At 35.3% G+C, this 22871-nt stretch overlaps 1 protein-coding gene across 2 annotated transcripts in view; it reads left to right on the forward strand.

Moving 5' to 3' along the window:
• The window catches only part of LOC145664087 (ecdysteroid-regulated 16 kDa protein-like), a 72049-nt gene that overhangs the window by 45218 nt on the left and 3960 nt on the right, over positions 1 to 22871 (forward strand). The window contains exons 2-4 of one of the 2 annotated variants that reach the window (XM_081730435.1): positions 8498 to 8595; positions 17423 to 17527; positions 21580 to 21758. In XM_081730435.1, the coding sequence (XP_081586561.1) occupies positions 8574 to 8595; positions 17423 to 17527; positions 21580 to 21758 (306 nt within the window). In that variant the 5' untranslated portion in view covers positions 8498 to 8573. Of the gene's footprint in view, positions 1 to 8497; positions 8596 to 15511; positions 15842 to 17422; positions 17528 to 21579; positions 21759 to 22871 lie in introns of those variants that run through there. The other variant, XM_081730434.1, reaches the window with a different exon arrangement.

Genomic DNA, 22871 nt, shown 5'->3' on the forward strand with positions numbered 1-22871 from the left:
GTAGGAACGAAAAACACAGTTCTGATTGGTTGGCGTTATCCATTTCTTGCCACATTGCATTCAAATAGTAGAAATCAAACGGTTGCTGCTGTCAGTCTTCGTGGCCGAGTGGGCTAGCGCTATATGCTAACTAACTAACTAACTAACTCCATGGCCTATGGAACCCGGAGGTTCAATGCCGTGTTCACAAAAGGTCTCCACTGACTTCTATCCTTAGCCAACTGGATCCAGTTTCTACTTTGTATTCCTGTCTCTGCGAGATCCATCTTAAGAGTCTTCACCCCGGCGAAATTAAAATACCGCTAATTTTGCAGTAATTATGTGATATCTTGAAATAGATAATAGATAATCGAAATGTGGAACAAGAGCGCCCTAGATAATATTATTTTACATCAGATACCGTTATCACTACTCATTTATCTGCTTTCGATTTCGAGCCATTTTGAAAATCGGCATTTATTTTCGCGTTTCTAAACAGCTGAAAACGGAAAGCCAATACGTGACTTGTGATAACGGCCCTTCATGCAAAATAATATTGTCTAGGGCGCTCTTGTTCCACATTTTAATTATCTTTTATTTATTTGAAGATATCACATAATTACTGTAAAATTAACGGTATTTTAATTTCACCGGGATGAAGACTCTTAATATTATCCTCTCATCTGCGCCTAGGTCTTCCTAATGGTCGTTTTCTGATTGGTCTTTCAGTCAAGACTTTGAAAGCGTTTCTACTTTCTTCCATTCTAGCTACATGACCCGCCCACCTAAGCCTACTAGACTTGACGACCCTAACAATGTTGGGTAAACCATATAAATTATGTAGTTCCTCGTTATGAAGTTTCCGCCATTTCCCATTCCCGTTCCTCTTGGGTCCGAATATTCGTCTCAGGATCTTGTTCTCAATTACTTTCAGTCTATGTTCTTCCCTCACAGTAAGTGACCATGTTCCGCAGCCATAGCGCTATATGCTAGTAACGAAAATCTGTTCTGGCATGAGTTCAAACACGTCCGAAGGAAAACTTTTTAAATATTTTTATAACACTTTTTAAATTAAAATAATATGAAAATAATACTCAAAAAAGTGATTTATTTACTTTTGTGCAGATAAGTAGTAGTAGTAGTAGTAGTAGTAGGAACGGGTTAAAAGCCCCGCAGGGCTCGTTTTGTTCCCCTTGTACTCCATGATATAAATTTTGTGACCAACTTAAAACAACTGGCTAGGATAAAGCGTAAAACAGCTGGCTAGAGTAGCGCGCGAAAAACCGTATTTCCGGGAGCATTACTCTCCCGAGCGGGTCGTGTAATTACAGTTTTCCTTTATGAAGATTACTTTCATTTCACAGAAATAGAATGATGGAAACACACACACACTCAAAATCGTTTCCTGAAAAGCTTACTTTTTTGACTTAGGCTCTTTTGAAATTGAACTCTTCAATTGTTGTATAGTTTACAACTATCATAGAAATGATATAATAAAAAATCAATGAAAAACTTTCGCCAATTTGATCTGATTATCACACACTGATCTGATCACCACTGCATCGACTAATACTACGTAGTTTAATATCCTTTTTGATCACTGAAGTGATACGACACAGACGGGACTTTCTGCCTAAAATGATATTTTAACATATTCAAATCTTTATCCAAAGCTAAGCATCTACGGGGATTGAGTAGAAGAGCGTTCATCTCTGGTGCATGAAGTCATTGCTTCGATTCCAGCTCTCGCCAAGTGCACCTTGTGGTGGACAAACACCGTTTGCGTGGGTTTTCTCGGAGTTCTCCCGCTTCAACTTACTTTCTTCATTCCACCATTTTTCATTCATTTCTCATCATCACCGTCTCCTTTAGCCTAGCCGGCATAATCGTGTGACGTAAAAATTAAAAATTTCAAATCATTTCTACGGGGATCAAATCAAGGACCACGTCGACAGAAAGCACACACACGTTTAATCGCTGTGTCATGAAGGGTCATTTTTTTTCGCTAGAGATTAGCAGTGTAAAACAATTTATCATTTTCTATTGTTGATTTTGGAAATTTATCTTTCTTATCGCTTAATTGATACACTCTTTCCAGACGTAATAATACTAGATGACTGATATCACTAAAGATAAAACATCAGGATATAGACATTATCAAGATAACCATTTCTTTTCTAACCTCGCAACTAAACATGTTCAGAGTTGCTATTAAAGAAATGTCATGCTTAGAAATAAATTTTCGTACAAAAAGTTGAGATGAAAATGAGATTTAACGTTGTAGAAGAATTTCGATAAACAACTACTAACAAGAAGGTGAGCGCAAACTATGCTGTTGATGTGTTGTAAAAAGAAGAACTCATAATTTGGTACAGTAATGGACACATAATTCAACAGCTCACCATTCGTTAACATTATTGTAACATTCATCAGATGAAAGTTTCGATGGTCAAATTTCAGGAGATAAGACTAAGAATTATATAAGTTTGATAAAAAGAAGGACATTGAAATGAATTAAAGGAGATAAAAGTTAGATTCTAATAGTGAAAGTGTATTTCAAGAACAATTATTTCTAAGAGAATGAATAGTATAATTAGGTCCTTCAGTGTAATAAAAGGATCGAATATTGGAAAGGAGCAGAATTTAATTCGGCGAAATCAAAAGACGAATTCTTTCATCACAATTGACGGATTCACCCAGTGGATTTTATTGATGGAACCAAACAGATGATCTGTGAACTGATTTCTTGGTTAAATTGGAGTTTTACGTCCTCTTCAGTATCGAGACTATTTGAGACGTAGACCTGCAGTTTAAGGTAGAATCCGAGACACCGTAATGTGTTCAAATGTTAAATACTCTCGCAATGGCAACTAAAAATTGGGCCCAGTGCACCAAAGAGCGCTGCCAGCCACTAAACCACCTTGGATATTTTTATACTCATTTACAGGTTATGATCTCTCTCGTATACATTTTATAACGTCGAGTATAATAAGTTGTGCATGTTACATCAAGGGGGAAACTTGCCTATAAAACATAATAATGAATGTGATAACGGGCAAGAGCCACAAAATTAAGGACATACGCATAGAAAAGTCGGGATTTCTGGGGGCTTGTGGATCCCAGAATCCATCCCCATGGTACGTCCCCGTACGTAATCTATCCCAGTTATTTTAAATGAAGAAAATAGATGGTCTGTTTCTTTAATAAGCACACAATTGTGTAAAATACCCAAAATCCTAACATGTATTTTGTAAATTTATTTTGTTTATTGTAAAACAAGGAAGCGATATTCGAACTATTTGTTTAGGAAAATAAAAACAGATAATGTAGGCATCACACCACAGTTATAGGAAGTTTTCCTATACGGAAGTAACAAAGTAAGGCATTTCATAAGGAGACCTGAGCTAAGCTCTACGCTACAACCAGGAAGTATCTGAATCCCGGAAAGGGGTTGTGCTGGTTGAGTACGGAGAGTGGACTAGAGAGTGGGAATTAAGATCGCATAGTGAAAAGACATCGATTGGAGATTATCAAAGCTGAACTACCTGTGAGTATTACATCTATTTACGATGTTGGATAGCCATAATGGTTAAGTTTCTGTGCCATTACGATTTAGTAGATTTTTGTAGTTAAAACCATTTCGAGTCCTGATAGCTTGTGGTGTGATGTCGAAAATATCCCAAAGAAATTCATTATTTCATTTCTTATCCTAAGAAGATTAGTAAAATTCATCCTTGAGTTGTCTTAATTGTATAACTATAAAAGAGCCTGCACAAGTGGATTGGAAAAAAAGTCATAATTGGAATTTTTGTGATCATAATAAAAATTGAATATTTGAAAAATCAACTATTAGAAATGGAAGCAAAACACTTATAATAGAAGATTAGTTTATCGGTTTAGAAGAAGCAAACGTTTGTGTTATGGGTTCCTGTCACCACGGCATGGCGCGTCCTCAGGTTGCGGATCGAGGAGAAGGCCTCTAGATATAGAGGTTAGCTGCGAATATACTGAATAAGCAGTCGCGGACAGACGACTAGGAGTGGTCCTCCAGCTTGGGGGTTTGGGTAAGGCTAACACCCTCATCCTGTAAAAAAAGGTACTTGTTCAGAAACATTCACAAAAGCCTCGGACAAGGACTGATTACTTGGCACGACCTCAGCAAAAGAAAATGGACATGAGATTTGGAACATGGAATATTAGAAGTCTTTATAGGGCAGGCGCGTTAAAATCTGTAACGAGTGAGTTAGAGAAATACAGGATGCACCTAGTAGGAGTTCAGGAAGTTAGGTGAGAAGGAAATGGATCTGTGAATTCCGGACATTTTACGTTCTTTTACGGGGAAGGAAATAAAAATCACCAGTTAGGAACAGGGTTTTTCGTTCACAAACGAATATTATCAGCAATTAAACGGGTTGAATTTGTTACTGATAGACTTTCTTTTATTACTCTCAAGGGACGGTGGTGTGATATTATTGTTTTAAATGTACATGCTCCAACTGAAGATAAGGGTGACTATATAAAAGACAGTTTTTACGAAGAAGTGGAACGGATATTTGACCAACTCCCGCGATACCATATGAAGATTCTATTAGGTGATTTCAATGCGAAGGTAGGACGAGAGGATATTTTCAAACCGATTATAGGGAACGAAAGTTTGCATAAGGAAAGTAATGACAACGGTGTTAGACTCGTGAACTTTGCAACATCCAAAAACCTAATCGTGAAGAGTACAAAATTCCCACATCGCGACGCTCATAAATACACTTGGACATCACCAGACGGAAAAACACATAATCAAATTGATCACGCTTTAGTAGATAGAAGAAGGCAATCTAGCATAATTGACGTCCGGTCGTTTAGAGGGGCTGATTGTGACACTGATCACTACCTGGTAGTAGCGATAATACGGGAGAGATTATCGTTCAATAAAGGTAATATTCAATGTCCGAAAACGGAGAGATTTAATTTAAAGAAATTAGGAGAGAGCCAGGTAAGAGAGGAATACCAGATTGAAGTTTCGAATAGATTCTCGGTTTTAGAAGACTCGGAGTGCACTAGTGTTCAGGATACTTGGATTGAAATTAAGAGATAGCATTAAAAGTTCAGCAATAAGAAAATTGGGACACGCGGAAATACGTAGGAACAAACCATGCTTTGACCAAGAATGCATTAAACTAGCAGAGAAGAGAAAACAGGCAAAATTACTCTGGCTACAAAATCCGAATGAAATAACTACTCAAAATTTCGCAGATATCAGGCGGGAAACTTCCAAAACTTTTAGAACAATGAAACGCGATCTTTTGAAAGCTAAAATTAAGGAACTTGAAGATAATAGTAAAAATAAAAGTATTCGGGACATGTATAAGGGGATCAGCGAATTTAAGAAAGGCTATCAACATCGTGCTTATATAATAAAGAAAGGTGACGGAACAGTTCTCGCTGATACGGATAGCTTCTTAAATAGATGGAAAGATTTCTTTGACGATTTGCTGAACACGCAGCCAAAAACTAATGTGATTCGAGAAAAGGAGATACACACCGCAGAACCGTATATTCCAGAACCCAATCGAATAGAAGTAGAAGCCGCTATAAAGAAATTAAAGAAACACAAATCTCCGGGTGTAGATGAAATTCCGGCTGAGTTAATTTTAGCTGGAGGCGAAAAATTGTGGAACAAGATACACAAACTCATTCTCCTTATCTGGAACAAGGAAGAATTGCCATAAGAGTGGAAAGAATCAATCATTGTTCCAATTCACAAGAAAGGCGACAAAACTGACTGTAATAATTATCGAGGCATTTCTCTTCTGTCAACATCCTATAAAATCCTTTCAAATATTCTATTAGCAAGAGTGACCCCATACGCAGATGAAATTATTGGAGATTATCAGTGCGGATTTAGACGAAATCGATCAACTATCAAGCAAGTATTTACCATTCGCCAAATACTCGAAAAGAAGTGGGAATACAATACCCCGGTACATCAACTATTTATTGATTTTAGAAAGGCGTACGACTCGGTTAAGATAGATACCTTATACAACCTTCTTACAGAACTTGGAATACCGAGAAAGCTAATTAGATTAGTTGAGATATGTTTAAATGAATCCCAAAGTCAAGTCCGGGTAGGAAAATTTTGTCCACGAGCTTTCACGTCGAAAATGGCCTGAAACAAGGAGATGCGTTGTCGCCATTATTATTTAACTTTGTGCTGGAATACGCCATAAGGAAAATCAAAGATAGCAACCAGGGCCTAGAGATGAACGGTATTCACCAGGTTATGGCATATGCTGATGATGTAAATTTAATAGGGAATGATAGGAGAACAATAGAAATAAATGCAGAGATCTTATTAAATTTTTGCAGGGACATGGGTTTAGAAGTAAATGCAGAGAAAACGAAATATATGGAGGCGCGTCGGGACCGTAATACGGCAAATTGTGGAGGCGTTAAAATATTAAATAATACTTTTGATAAAGTGGATACTTTAAAATATTTAGGATCAATATTAACAGAGGAAAATCATATTCACGAAGAAATTAAATGTCGACTAAAAGCAGGAGATTCGTGTTACTAGAATGGAAGAAAGTAGAAACGCTTTCAAAGTCTTGACTGGAAGACCCATAGGAAAACGACCATTAGGAAGACCTAGGCGCAGATGGGAGGATAATATTAAGATGGATTTCGCAGAGATAGGAATACAAAGTAGGAACTGGATGCAAGTAGCTAAGGATAGAAGTCAGTGGAAAGCTTTTGTGAACGCGGCAGTGAACCTCCGGGTTCCATAGGCCATAGCGTTTTTTTTAAACGTTTGTGTTATGCACTTTATAAACCTAAATTTATACTCCTTTCCAAGTGGTTTCGCAAAAGATGTAAGAATACATGAAGATATGAACATATATTAATTAAACAACAAAGGTATAAAGTTAAATGGGATGTGGATAAAAATCTAGTCTTTGGCAAATCTATTTCTTCCATATATTTAATGATATTGATTTCCTTAGTACTCCCACAATTATTCATTTCCAGTCATTTTTGGTAAAATTATTGTATTCGGACCATGTTGAAGAAATAGCACTTTTCTACCAATCATATTTTCATATTCTTTGGATATGTTTATTACGACACATTTCATAAACGCATGCCGTTAGTTTTATCTGTGTAGTTATTATTTCTATGGCAAATAATATTCAGGCGTTTATAAATTTTCCATTTCGGATGGTTAAATTTCATCTTCCCTAATTCCATCTCGTCTAACGCCTTATTAGCTGCTGATTTCTTCAATATAAGAATTTCCACCATTTTAAACGAGATAAGAATCCTAATCCTATCTCGCCTAAAATAGTATCGAGGAAATTTATAGACTCATGAAGGAATTTTTATATTACCTTAATAATTATCAGTAATGTGAAATTGTAAATCACATACACATTAAAAAACCTACACTATTGGTTAATCTATATTAGAGATATCTACTACATTTGAAATTAAATGACCAAATTGTAATATTAGTGGTTTCTATCAGGTATACTATCAATATGAAATACTGATGTCCAAAATGTAAATAAAATTTCTGGTGTTGTTTTCGGGACCTAGTTTTGATGTTCACTTTACTCTTCTTCTTGGAGAAAGAGCTGAAAGTCAAAAAAATTGACACAATCTCATGCATGCCTTAAAATTGGGCACTTACGTAGGTATGTTTATGGACAAATAAAAAAATAGACAACTGGCGAACAGACAGACATACATGAAAAATAACATTTTCAACTATGGAACATATAAATTGGATGAAATATCAAATTCAGTTTTGTTCATTGTCATATCTCCTATTCCCGTACAGGATCAACAACTAGTAAATTTGTAATATACTGATTGAGTTGTTACGAATATTGCAACTTATTACGGATATAATAGACAAATCGTTCAAGACAGCACTTTTCTGCCATTTAGGACTGACCAACTCTGTAGCCATTTTCTGGGTACTTTATGAAGTTTGGATGTTTCACCATTAGTGATGCAGTGCATTGTAAAAGTGAGCGATAGTTATTTATTATTATTATTATTATTATTATTATTATTATTATTATTATTATTATTATTATTATTATTATTATTATTATTATTATTATTATTATTATTATTATTATAGCTTTTGTTTGTCATACTGTACAAATTTCAGTGTTTCATAAAAATCAGAGAAATTTTACGAAGATCTCGATGAATACACACACACACACACACACACACACACACACACACACACACACACACACACAGGTCAGATGAACAGAAGGATCAGGTCCCTCCCAATATTCTAGGACCTCCGAACCTATGGAGTATTATTATTACACTTTATTTAAAAATATATATGTTTTTCCTATTTAGAGTTGATAGGAGAAAATATATGTATGTTTATTATATTACCTCATATGAGATAATTTAAAAGAAAAGACCGGAAATCGTATTCAGTATATGTTGAATTACTTCGGAAAGCCTAAAATCTGTTATCTGCTTTCAGTACGTTGCTTATCCGGTATGGCAAGAAAAAAAATGAAATATGCTCCAAATCCTACCTAATTGACTCAATCTTATTAATGGAAATATACTATATGACAGGTATGTACTGTATTCCTAGGTAGAAATTATAAGAAACACTATATACTACCTACGAACCAGATAAAATAGAATATTACTTAATGTTTCATTGTAGCATGGTTGACACTAATGTTTAAAGTTTGCATTATCTTATAGATGGTTATGTTACATTTATATTTATTTTCTTTATTATTAACATTTTTCTCAATAAACATATGTGTGTGCTTAAGTGACATGCACTTGTAATCGTACGTTTATGAACTAATATTAGAAATGAAAGTAAATAACACTAGTCGACCAAAAAAAAAAAAACTTTTTCTCTGGCACACGGAAGAAAATACCTGATTCTAATAGGACTTTTCACGTAGAATTCGAATCTGTAATCAGTTTTTCTCCATCACCCTCAGTTTTCCCGTGACAGAGGGATTTTCGGGAAATTTCCCCTCACATTTCCCCCCCCCCTTTTTTTTTACCATTTTCATACCTGTAGCTCGGGTACCCTTAGGTATATAAACACAAATTATATTGTATGTTAGCTTGATTTATACTTAGTAAGCCTTCTAAGTTTCATAAGAATCGCATTATTCTTTCTAGAGAAATAAACATATTTACACCTATATACAAATATGCTATGTGTACTGTTCATTTTACATATTCATTAGTGCAGATAAAATCACATATAACTTCCACGAAAATTACAATATAAGCACGGTTTATACCTCATTGGATTTGAAATAAAACATATTTTCAATGATGTATACACCGTGTCACCATTTTTTGTATGAGGGAATTTCTAGAGGGATTTTGTGGGAAATTCCCTCCAAAAAGTAGTTTATAAGATTTTTTTGTCTTAACTTGCTATTTGAATATAGTGATACAGAAACAGGAACTGCACTAAAACATAATTTTATGTCTACTTAATTAATAATACCAAAGAAGTGAGTGGTATCTTCTTAATAAATGAACACTTACTTACCTTAACTAAAATGTTTTAGTTGTCGACTTTCTTCTGTATTTGGCTTCTGGAACATCTCTTTTGAGTGTCCAAAGTAATCAGTTAGCATTTTAGAAGTCCACTGTCCCTGGTATCTCTTCTCCATGGAGGAAATGTCCTGATGAAAACGTTCCCCATGCTCATCACTAACAGCACCAAGGTTTTCAGGAAAGAAATCCAGATGGGAGTCTAGAAAGTGAACTTTAAGGGACATAATGCAACCCATTTCTTTGAATGATTGCAGGAAATCACTCATAATTTCACGGTAATTTGGGGCTTTCTGGTTTCCTAAAAATTCTCTGCTAAACATTTAAATGAACACCAAACTGCTTTCTCAACTGGAGTTAAGAGGTACTCAAATTTTTGGTTACGAATCAAACATCTTATTTGGGGGCCTACAAAAATCCCTTCCTTGATTTTAGCGTCACTAACCCGAGGAAATTTTTCCTTGGGGTAACAAAATCCTGCATTACTTTTGTCAATTGCCTTAACAAAGTTTTGGAAGAGCCCCAACTTTATGTGAAGAGGAGGTAGAATTATCTTATCAAGGCTCACCAGTGAGGAATAAACAACATTCTTCTGTCCAGGAGTTAATACACGCTTTGGCCATTCCTTCTTGATGTAATGTTCCGCTTTGTTCCTGCTGTCCCATTCGCAGAGGAAACAACAATATTTCGTATAACCAAACTGCAAACCCATTAACAAGGAAATTACTTTTAAATTACAGCAAACGGTCCACTTGTATTTCTCATACTGAAATCTTTGTAACACAATTTTGATGTTTTCATAGGTTTCCTTCATATTAGTTGCATAAGCCAAAGGCACTGAAGGAAATTTGTTGCCATTGTGCAAAAGGACAGCCTTCAAACTAGTTTTGGAAGAGTCAATAAACAATCTACACTCTGTACTTATATGTGCATGTCCGAGTGTATCCATCATAGCACAGACATTATTACAATACACTAAATCATTTTCTTGAGAATAGTAGTTTTGAAACTCTGTATGATGGTTTCGAAAAATACACACTTTAGTATCACGATAGAGCAGATTCCAGCCTTTAAGTTTAGAAGCAAGAAGTACTGCCTGTATCTTGGAGAGTTTTAGATCCCGTACGAGATCATTTAGTTCACCCTGAGTTATCAGATGGGGATCCAATGTAGATGTGCTTCCTACATAAGTAGGATCATCTTCATTTGGAACTTCAGTAGTTGCCTCAAGTACGTAATCCTCATTTACCGTAAGATGAGCAGGAGGTACTAGTACAGGTAATTCTGCACTGTGTGGAACTGGCCTAATTGCTGATGGCAAATTAGGGTACTGTACTGTGTGCTTATGTTTATTGGTTATTCCTTTTATCTGTGTCGTGCAAAAGTAGCAGTCTGAAGAATGATCTTTTGGTTCCCTCCAGATCATCGGTACTGCGAAGTTCATGTTTCGTTCACCATTTTCCCACCCAGCCAGACGTTTCACGCAAGTACAACAAATGTAGTGAGGAGCCCAATTCTTATCTTGGTCTCCTACACAGCAACCAAAATATAACTGATAACACTTCCTCACTTCCTCACAAGTGGAATAAAACATCTACGCTGCGATTTAAATGTCAGCTCTCCACATACATAACTGAAATTGTCCGGGTGATTTACACATTTCTTCGGCATCTTGTATCCCGTAAGGTATCACACACACACATACACACACGAATCTACACTCCATCAATCATGAAGCAGCACAAACGTAATCTAACTCAGTGCATCACCACACAACACAATCTATTCGAACTCCACAATGCACAAACACTTCAACTTACAGCGACCACATCTAATACACGTCCAGCTTGGACCGTCACTCAACGCTACTAACAGTCACCAGGCTACGTGAGTCATCAATTTTTTTGCATTGTTGCCAGATCAAAATATTAAAAAGTGACTTATTTTCCACAGAAAGCATGCATGTATTTGTGCTTGTATTTGAGTATCCATCTATGTGCCGTCAATAATACGTCAACGTTAGGTTTTTGTGTTTGATAAAAGTCTTACATAGTATATTCTTTATTACCTATAAATAGACACAATAGTTTATACGAGGGCCATCCGGAAAGTGGTACCCGTTTGCGCCGCATGAAGCGCTGACGACTCGGCGAGCCGCTGGGCAAGATCAGACCGCGTCAGTGGCTTGTCTGCCTGCTCTGTGCGAGGTTGCGTGACGCTAGCAGTGCCTGTGGTCGTTTACAATGATTAAACGAGTTGAGAACCCCGCAAGTTGTGGAGTGAGGGCCGTGATTAAATTTCTTAATGCACGAAACGTTCGACCTTGTGAAATTCATTGCCAATTAAAGGAGGTGTATGGAGACAATGTGATGGACGAGTCGTCTGTTTGGCGCTGGTTTCGCAACTTCAACCTGGGGTGGGGGAGTAGACACGACGAGGAGCGTTCAGGGAGACCATCTGTCATTACAGACGAACTGCTGATGTCAGTAGACGAATGCGTGAGGAACGATCGGCGCGTTACAATTGATGAATTCTGTGAACATTCTCCTAATGTGTCTCGAACAGTTGTTCATGAAATTGTCAAAGACTATCTGCATTATTCAAAAATCTGTGCAAGGTGGGTCTCTCGCATGCTCACAGATGAGCACAAAACCAAGCGTATGGCTGCAGCACTGACGTTTCTGGGATGTTATTCCGATGAAGAAGACTCTTCCCTGAATCGCATCATTACAGGGGATGAAACATAGGTTTGTTATGCATCACCTGAGAGTAAACGACAGTCCATGGAGTGGCATCACGCTTATTCACCAACCAAACCAAAAAAATTCAAGACAGTTCTGTCCACCAGGAAAATCACGGCAACCATATTCTGAGATCGACGAGGTGTACTGCTCATTGATTTTATGGCCCGTGGAGACAATTAATGCTAATGCGTATTGTGAAACATTAAAGAAATTACGGCGGGCAATACAAAATCGACGGAGAGGTCTGTTGTCTACAGGCGTCATTCTCTTTCATGACAATGCCAGGCCCATGGAGCTGCGAAAACATAACAACTTCTGCAGCAATTCAAGTGGGAAACCTTCGACCATCTACCGTATAGCCCGGACTTGTCCCCTTCGAATTTTAATCTCTTTACTAAGCCTAAAGACTTTCTGGCGGGAAAAAGATTTGACAGCGATGAAGAACTTAAACGAGGCGTGACTACGTATCTCAATACGCTGGCGGCGGAGGACTATGTCGCTGGAATAAAAAATCTCGTCACACGGTATGACAAATGCCTCAATTTGCTTGGTGATTATGTGGAAAAGTAGTGTAAAGTATGCTCATGTGTATATTTGTTAATATGTACTACTGTGTCTTTATTTCACAAACGGGTACTACTTTCCGGATGGCCTTCGTATCTCTAAGACAGAATGATGCGATTCACATGAAGTTAACATTATTTATTAAGTAGACATAAAACTATGTTTTAGTGCAGTTCCTGTTTCTGTATCACTATATAGAAATAGCAAGTTGAGACAAAAAAATCTTATAAACTACTTTTTGGTGGAAATTTCCCACAAAATCCCTCTAGAAATTCCCTCATACAAAAAATGGTGACACGGTGTATACATAATTAAAAATATGTTTTATTTCAAATCCAATGAGGTATAAACCGTGCTCATATTGTAATTTTCGTGGAAGTTATGTGATTTTATCTGCACTAATGAATATGGTAAAATGAACAGTACACATAGCATATTTTTATATAGGTCTAAATATGTTTATTTCTTTAGAAAAAATAATGCGATTCTTATTAAAACTAGAAGGCTTACTAAGTATAAATCAAGCTAACATACAATATAATTTGTGTTTATATACCTAAGGGTACCCGAGCTACAGGTACAAAAATTGTAAAAAAAAAAAAAAAGAAATTAGAGGGGAAATTTCCCGAAAATCCCTCTGTCACGGAGAAACTGAGGGTGATGGAGAAAAACTGATTACAGATTCGAATTTTACGTAAACAGTTCTATTAGGATCAGGTATATTCATTTCTGTGCCAAAAATCTTGTTGACTAGTGTAATTAATGTTCGCAGATAAAAGAAAATCCGATGAGGAAACATTACAGGTAGAATGGGAGGCTTTAAAGTTTAGAAAGAAATAATTTTAAACTGTATTGTTATATCTAACGCACTTTTTCCATATGCAATACCTTACTTACATTTATAGTGAGTTTTCATATATCTGTTAAATTTTTTCCTATCATATACAGTAAACTACAATATTAAGCACTGGAGCTTTTCATATTAACAAAGGGACATCGGTGGAGTTTCAGGGGGGTCAGTAGATATAGCCGTAGCAAATTAATGATGGTTCATAATCGCTATCTTAATTTCAGGTTCGCAGAAATAATAGACGAAAATCAAGGAATGCTGAAAGCAACTGCAATTGTCGGGAAAATAATTACTATTAGATTTCGCTGAAATCTAAATATTCCTTTCGGCGAAAATTAGACAGAACATAAAATTCCTGTTCTGCTTAAAGCTACGATCAAAAATGTACTAAAAAGTGCTGGAGGGTCATTAGGTAGAACAGAAGACACAATTTCAAGTGGCTCAGCGAACGCTTGTATGTGTGAAATCAACTGTAAAACATTAACAGCGTCTTAAGTGAACTTTATGATGGACAAACGCCGTGTATGTGAGCTTCCTCGGTGTTCTCCCATTTCCTCCCACTTTCTTAATTTTACCATTTCATTCATTTCCCATCATGACTGTCGCCTTTAGTCTAGCCGGCGTAATCGTGGGACGTAAAACTCAAAGATTTCATTTTTTTCAGTAACAGCATTTTTTTATGCGACCTCATATCACTTATTTTTCTTCATATAGCAGGGCTAATTTTAATATTGTAAAAGGACACATTGAAATGTTTGACTGCACCCCAAATCAGGGTGTTACATTTTTACCCCTTTCTAGCTACCTAACGAACTTGGCTAAATGATACAAAATAAATGAATGTGTGGCTTTAGAAAAGAATGTTGTAACTTTAAATTTATATCTTAGTCTTATACAAAACTAATACTTTAAGTAACTAAACATTTCAAATAAAATGAAATGAAATCTTTAAGTTTTACGTTCAACGATTATGTTGACTAGACTAAAGGAGACGGTGATGATGGGAAATGAGTGAAATCATGGAATGAAGAAAGTGGGAGGAAACGAGAGAATCGCTAGAAACCCCACACACACGATGTATGCTCACCACAAAGTTCATATGGCGTAAGCTAGGATCGAACCAAGGACCCCATGCATAAGAGGTGAACGCTCTACCACTGAACCACCGTAACCCCACACATTTCAAGTATAAAGGTGTTCAAAAATATTGCTTTCCATAAAAGCATAGCAGAAACAGTATGGAAAAGAGTAACTACATTTGGTAGCCATTTACAAACTAGAGTGTGATGTCGGTAGTACTGCATTGTTCTACGATCTGAATTTAAAATGATGGCTTCCAGTAAGTACTAAGTAGAAGAAATTGCTTCATTACATTCCTTGAATTACTGTGGCCTACTTTCCTTAATATACACGTCTTTGCAAAACACTATTGTCTTTGTGTTTCTTACGCATTCAATTGGAAGGTAAACGAAATTAAGTTGATAGTGTGTAAAACTTTCTTCAAAGAGAGTATTAATAAACTAATAATAGTATGAAACATTCTAATAAAAATCCTGTTAAGTGCCACTTACAACTATGAACCATTACATAATTGTATGTAGTTTTTTTTTCTTTTCTTTTAATACTTGCTTCCTTAATTCTTATGTGATAACCTCAGAAGTCTGCCACAAATCATTGCTCTTTTATAAAAATATATAATCTAATGCTTAATCTTGTAAGACAAATAAAACGTGTATCTTTCAATAGGTTTGGTTTAAAATGATAGATAAAATAACTTTATCTTCATTGCGTAAAAGTTCTTAAAGAAAGAAGGATCTTGAACACCTGTTGCAGTGGACACCTGTTCAATTATAATCAATGTTTTCGACCTGTAATTCATTGTCTAACAAAGAAAACATGTCATCTTCATGATAAGGGATTATTTTATATAGAGGAAGCAGGTTCAGTTCTCAGTTAGTTCAGAACTTAAGGACTGTTACTAAAGTGTAATCTAGAGAAACAGAGTTTAAGCTTTAATTTCGATTCTATTAGTACCGTAATAATACATTTCATTTCACTATGTTTGGAAAATTACTTGCAATCGCTTGTGTAGTCGCGACAGCGTCTTCAACAGAGTTTCTTGAATGCGGTAAGTTCATTTTCTTTTTAAATTTCAATACAATACGTCAGTAATTGCCTTTTACTTATCATATAATAGTGCTGTAATTCTAGTCCTTTTAAAGAAATCGAACTTTGACACAAAATAAGTGTATGAATACGTGTTGTTAACAAACAAAAAGTAATTCTAATAACAACCAAAAAGAGTGCTAAATCTAGTTTCATTAAGAAATTAGTGCGCCTGTTGATAACAACTTGTTAGCTGTTTCAAATACTTATTATTCCGTAATCCCAGATTTTCACTTTCATTAAGATTAAACTGAATGTAAATTTTGTATAATAATTCTGTTACAAGCTATTAAATATCATACTACTGAAGAAAACTCAGGATATCTTTGATAAAAATTGAAGCTAAACAGAACTGAAAACCATGATTAAAAAAAAAAAAAAAAACCTAAGAAAACATTCGGTTGATTTTGATTCATCATTGTGTTTCAGTTTTGGTTCATTCAGTTTCGAAAGAAATTAAGTTCAGAATAAGGCCATTTTATTCTAAAACAATCATATTAGATGGAAAAATAAAATATAACTAAACAATACACAAATAGTCACTACAATACCATATATATTTAAATGGTTTTCCACAGTTTACTTTTAAAATCAGTAACCCTGATTTCAGTGGTTCAATGATTGGACGTAAAAAGTTGGGAGGTAAGACATAATCTGTATATTTATCAATTGTTAGTTTTCCTGGTTGTTTCTAACACTTTGTTTGACGGAAGGTTGAATAACTAATAGGATACTACCTTTTTCAGTTAAAATACCGTATATTATATTTCATATTTTATTAAAGTAATTGACAAAAGCAACGCAAGTAGGTACTAGCCTTTTGTACTCTTAAACAACGAAAGTGTAAAAAGAGATTTGATTCCTTGCTCATGAACATCTGAAAATTCTGCCTGGGAAATTGTGTGATCAGATTATGTAACAACAAAATTGCGAAGCAAATAAGTAGAAAGGATAATATTAATCATTTTAATGAATAATGATGCTTGCTTTGTAGAAGTTATATTGAAACTGGGGATTAATGAACAACTTATATTTTTAATTTCATACATGTCGTTAGATGTATGTTATCACTCTTAGGTTAGAAAATGAAAGACAGTAAATACTACAAGCATATGCTACGACATTTAAAAAATACGTAATTGCAATACTAATTGCTTTTAATTGCAATTAAAACGCAATTCCTGTAGCTTTCTTACCTCCACGGGAAGACAGATTACCAATACGAACTCACGCAACAGCAAATATTATATGGCACCATTTTTTTATATGAACCAGTAATACATACAAAAACTTTACATTTCCAAATGAAACCATATACATTAAGGGGTCACTTCAAATAAAGTTGTCACGGTCCCCTTTTGCCCCCCCAATAGCCGCCCCTGCCTGATTTGTCTCATGGTTTTGTGGTATGGTTTATTCATATGCCTGCAACGACAGAGAAACGGCATAATCGTGTAGAGAATTTAAAATATAATGAAAATTTGTCTAAGTTCTAGTTGATTATTCTCTAGTGGTTTTCATTTAATATTATTACTATTTACAGACGGTGTACCATCACCAAGTGCGGTAAGAGTCGAGAATTGTGATGCGCCACCTTGTGACTTAGTGAGAGGAACCAACATGACAGTCGAATTTGACTTTGAAGTCAGTAAGTTTGCGAAATAAACCCTTTAATTTTAGTTAGACAATTATTATTCGTAGTAAGTAGTAGCTTATCTTTTTCCGTACTGATTATAAATAATCTAATTACAAACTTGTTTTCATGGTTATAACTTGGTTCATAGGGACTTCGTTGATCTTTTTCTCGAAAACACGTATTGTTTGAAAATAAAGTTACTAAAGATGCATTAGACATTTAAAACAAAACTATTTGATGGGAAAAAGCTGCAAGGATCGACTGGAAACATTCGAATTATGTGTTTGTATAGGGATGGAGAAAATGAATATGTTCGAATAAAAAACCGAAGAGGAAGATTTGGGACTGGTAAAGGAGAAGAAACCGAACAGAAAACTGCTTCAAAAGAATACATTTTCTGAGAAGCGTGAGAGGAGGTGTAATTGAAAATGTCCAAGAAAATGGAAAGAGACAGCAGTTAGGGATGCGCTCGAGTCGAGACATGTCTCGAATCTCGACTCGACTCGACTCGAATTCGAGTCGAGACACACTTTGTAAAATTCGAGACGAGTCGAGACAAATGTATTTCTCGACTCGAATTTTCCAGTCGAGACACGAGTCGAGTCGAGACAGCTCCTAAAAATCTTGACTCGACTCGAATGTCTCGAAAATCTTTCTATAACTTTTAATATTATTTTGAAGAAAGTACTCATTCAGAAACACACGGTACAAGCATTTCGGAAACTGCAGGACTTGTCAGGTGTTCGAGGAGTGTTGTGGTGAGTGTCTTCAACAAGTGGTGAAACTAAGGGGAAACGACGTCCAAACGTCGAGGGGTTGGGCGCCCACCACCTCATTACATTTGTCCGACGTCGTAAGCTGGGCAGACTGGTAAAACAGGACAGGCAGCGAACTGCTTCGGAACCAACATCAGAGTTTAATGCTGGGCGAAGTACAAGTGTGTCTGAACTAGTGTTGTAAAATTTCCGGAAATTTTAAACATGTTGGTAAAAAACAGTTTTTTCGATTTCTTTCTTGAAAAATTGGAAAAATTGAAAAAATAAAAATATTTGTATTAGGTTAATTTTACTAGTAATCATATCTTTTTGATTCAAATGCGTAAGTTCAAAAATTTCAATATTGCCAATATTAAAAAATAGCACTCGAAAATAAAACTATTCCAATCATTATCTATATATTAAAATACTAGATTTAGTGTATGTTTGTCCCCACAGAAAAGTTTATATGTTTGTCTCCAGTCCTTTCGACAATGAGATCTTGAACCCACAAGTGCTAGAAACGTGCCGTTTTCATTGGTCGATTCCAAATTTTGTGTAAATTGTCCAGTTCTAATTGAATATTAAAAAAAAAAACATGGCTATTAGTTCTTTATTAAAATTTTAGAGGTACAGTGGAAGTACTGAAATTTTTGTAAAAGTAAAGCATCATATTCTATAAGTTATATATTCCAACATCGCATAGTTGTATATAGGGGTTGTATAGTTTCTCAGGGGTTTGTTTCATGGCCAAATTATAAGGAAACGAAAGATAACCATTTCTTCAGTCTAAGATGAATCTTCATTGTTTGGGGATTTTTTTTTTCACAATGAACTCCGTATATCTCTGGCATAATTAATTGTGTGTGTAATTTATTTACTTATTACATAATGTATGCAAAAAGAAAGGAAACACTGGTCATATATGAATTAGAAATTCCAACTACAAGTGGGCTCAAATCTTGCAAACGGTGCGAAATATTGAAAAAAAATAATCGAAAAAAATTCCCGTTTATGATACCCCTTGCCGATTTTTATGAAGGCGTCCTTAACTTGTATCTGCAAAGGGACACGTACAGATATGAGGAAACAATGAGATTCATGCTCATATGTGAATGATGCGCTGTGTAGAGAGCGCAGGTTCAGCTAGTTGCAAATTAATAGTCTGCACGTATTTCTATTATATCATTTATTCGTGGATGTGCATTAATTACAGAACTTTTACAATTACATTCAAGCCTACCAACATGAAGTGTTTCTGTTGCAACAAATAGGTCTCTTGAATGAAACTGAGTTCTTAATATGCTCTTTGATCTACTGAAGTTTTGTTAATTTTAACCAAATCACTTCTTAAGAGAAAGAGCAGTAGGCAAACTTCACTAATACTCATGCACTAAAACATATAATTACTATTATTTAATATTTTAATATATATAGTTATATAAACTTCATGTACAAAATCCTGTATGTAAACAAACAAATGTTTTCTAGTGCGACAGATTATCTATTACAATCAAAATGAAAGTGACTATGTTTCTAACTTAATAACTCCTGAATCATCAGACCGACCTCGATAACATTTTCAACAAAGATGAGGTTCAGGGTGATTTTTATCATTTCACTTTGAAGGTGCAACTTTAGGGAAAGGGAGAGGGGAAAATGACAGATATTAGTGTAGAATCCATAATTTTCGGGGTCGCTGAAATGAACAGAAGATGCCGTATAAATCCACAAATTCAGCCCCATTAGTACTCCTAAGAGGGGACGGGTAGTAATGGAAAAGGTAAAGGTAATTGAAAATTACCGATATTAGTGTCGAATTAATAGTTTTGGGGCTCGATAAGTTCATTGGTGACAGTTTTGGTGCCCTTTATGTCCAAAATGAAACGTATTCTCCCCGTGCAAGCTATTCGGTTAGTCTGTAATAATAACGAACGGAAGTTTCACATATTCAACCCTTTAATATATTTGTCGCTGCTCAAATTTACTCACTTGTGCGGTATATGTGTATATGTGTAAATAAGATCATTTCTCTTTTTAAGTTATTCGAAAAACATAAAAATAATAAAGAGGGAAGATTTTCCCAGAAATTAGGAAACTAAAAAGTAAAATTAAAACACGTTGCTTTAAGTATTTTTCCTGTTAGCAAAATGCATTGTATATATATGCTGCAAACATGTTACAGCAAGTAAGATTACTAGCGTCAGACGAAGAAATAATTTTTAAATTATATTTTCCGGTTTTTGCTAATATTCCCAAACATTTTTTTCATTAATGGGTTCAAATTTTTTGGAAATTTTACCGACCTTGATAAAATTTTCAACATAAATGAAGTTCGGGATTTTTTTTATTATTTCACTTTGAAGGTGCAACTTGAGGGAAGGGGAGAGGGTAAAATGACAGATATTAGTGTCGAATATTCGGGGTCGCTGAAATGAACAATGACACTTCCGATGCCCTTTAAATCAAAATTCGGCCCCACATCTTCGAGGAGGGAGAAGATATATAAAAATTATTGAAAATGACCGATATTAGTATCGAATCCATAGTTTTCGGGGTCGCTCAGATGAACAGTGACACTTCCGAAATCGAAATTCAGTCCCATTAGTACTCTAAGGGGGGGATGGTGACATGTAAAGATAATTGAAAATTACCGGAATTAATGTCGAATTCATAGTTTTGGGGCTCCATAAGTTCATTGGTGACAGTTTTGTGACCTTTGTGTCCGAAATGAAACGTATTCTTCCCGTGAGAAGAACGGGTATTCTGCTAGTCTGTAATAATAATGAACGGAAGTTTCACATACTCAACCCTTTAATATATTTCTTGCTGCTCAAATTCACTCACTTGTGCGGTATATGTGTGTATGTGTAAATAAGATCCTCTCTCTTTTTGAGTTTTTCGAAAAATATACAAAGAATAAAGAGGACTGTGAGACGGAGTCAAGCGGGCTGCGGTTTAATTATTATCTGGGGAACATCCACGTGAGCATCCATGTATTATGTATTATTAGTTTTAGTATTGCTACTCAAAATAATTATTTAGGAATTAATTAAATATATGTGTGTATTTTGGCATTTTCTGTAAGGAGAGTTTTAGTATATGATCATATTTTAATGCATCGACATTGTGCCCGTTTGCCATTTCAATCGTTTATCTTCCTTCTTTGCAGCAAATGGAATTGATCATTATTCATTATCTTTTAGTACATTTATTTCAAAGTCTATTAATTTACTAACAGAATATGTTTTAACTCACAATTAACAGCACTAGTCTTATTCAAGATAAACGATTTCCTTTCATTTTCAGGCGAAGACGTAGATTCACTTCGTCCGGAAATCATAGCTAAGTATGCAGGCCTGGAAATCCCTTTCACAGGTGTACAACAGGACTCTTGTCAGTCTTTAACAGCTGGTGACTGCCCGCTCTATGCTGGTGACATTGCGACATACAGAGAAACTTTACCTGTGCTGAAGATTTATCCTAAGGTAAGGACATTTTTAGAATAAGATACAATAGAATTTTTACCTGCAATTTTAATGCGCATCTGGAGGGAGGTACTGAAATAAAGAAAGCACTATTATTACAGTAACATAGTAGAGTTAAGGGACTTTAAGGCTTAATACTAGATAGTGCTTATGATGAAAGTGAGAACGAAAGAGTGTGAGTGTTGCTTTTTTCGTAAAAGAAAATTCAGAAGTTAAGATATTAAAAAAAAAAAAACTAAGAAACTAGTTACAATTTTTGAAATTTGTTTCCCAAGTTTTGTACCATTAATAAGTAAGAAATAACAGTAATTTCTTTTCTTCTTTAATTAAAGGGGGTAAGTATTCCTTACCAAAGTATTCCTTACACAAAGTAAGTATTCCTTTGTAGCTACAATTTTCATTAAATACCTAGGTAGACACATTGGGTGTAAAAATTGAATCATAATCTCGTGCTCCGGATACGGTCACTGAAAGTGCGATTGACACAAGACATTAAGATGATCTAAAATTTTCAGCTGTCAGGAACTTAGAAATTAGGATTAGGATTAGGAATTATATTTCTATGCTGGCATCTATGACCATGTTAGTCCGTCTCGTATGAGTGATGACATCCTTCAACGATCACACTATCCGAGGAAAGGGAAGGAAGAGTGAGCTGGCGAAACGACCTGTCACTTGTATGTTAGTGAGCTGGGGAAACGACCTGGCAAAAAATTGAAACAATTGAAAATTATCTCGCTCGAGACTAAATGTCTTAAATCTGAATTTTCCTTGCAAAAGTTATTTAAAAAAAATGAGGAACAAAATAATTTCATTCTTTTATCACACTTAATCTAGCACAACTAAAAAGGAATAGTGTGTCTGCCTCTGTAGTGTAAATGACTACTGCGTTGGTCTAGTGACTTGAAGGTTGAAGGTGCAATTCTGTTGTAAGCTTGCTTTTCTTTTGTATATTTCTAAATTGAACAAAACTTTTTTGTATTTCGCATTTCATTCTCTTAATAAAAGTGGCCAACAACGTCTCCAAATAACCATTTACAGAAGTTTCAGGCAGTAAGTCTGTGTTCATTTAGACGTCTTTACTGTGTTGTCACTTCAATGAGACCGGGTAAA

The sequence above is a fragment of the Thermobia domestica genome, chromosome 11, assembly GCF_964235325.1.
Source record: "Thermobia domestica chromosome 11, izTheDome1.hap1.1, whole genome shotgun sequence".
Lineage (NCBI taxonomy): Eukaryota > Metazoa > Arthropoda > Insecta > Zygentoma > Lepismatidae > Thermobia > Thermobia domestica.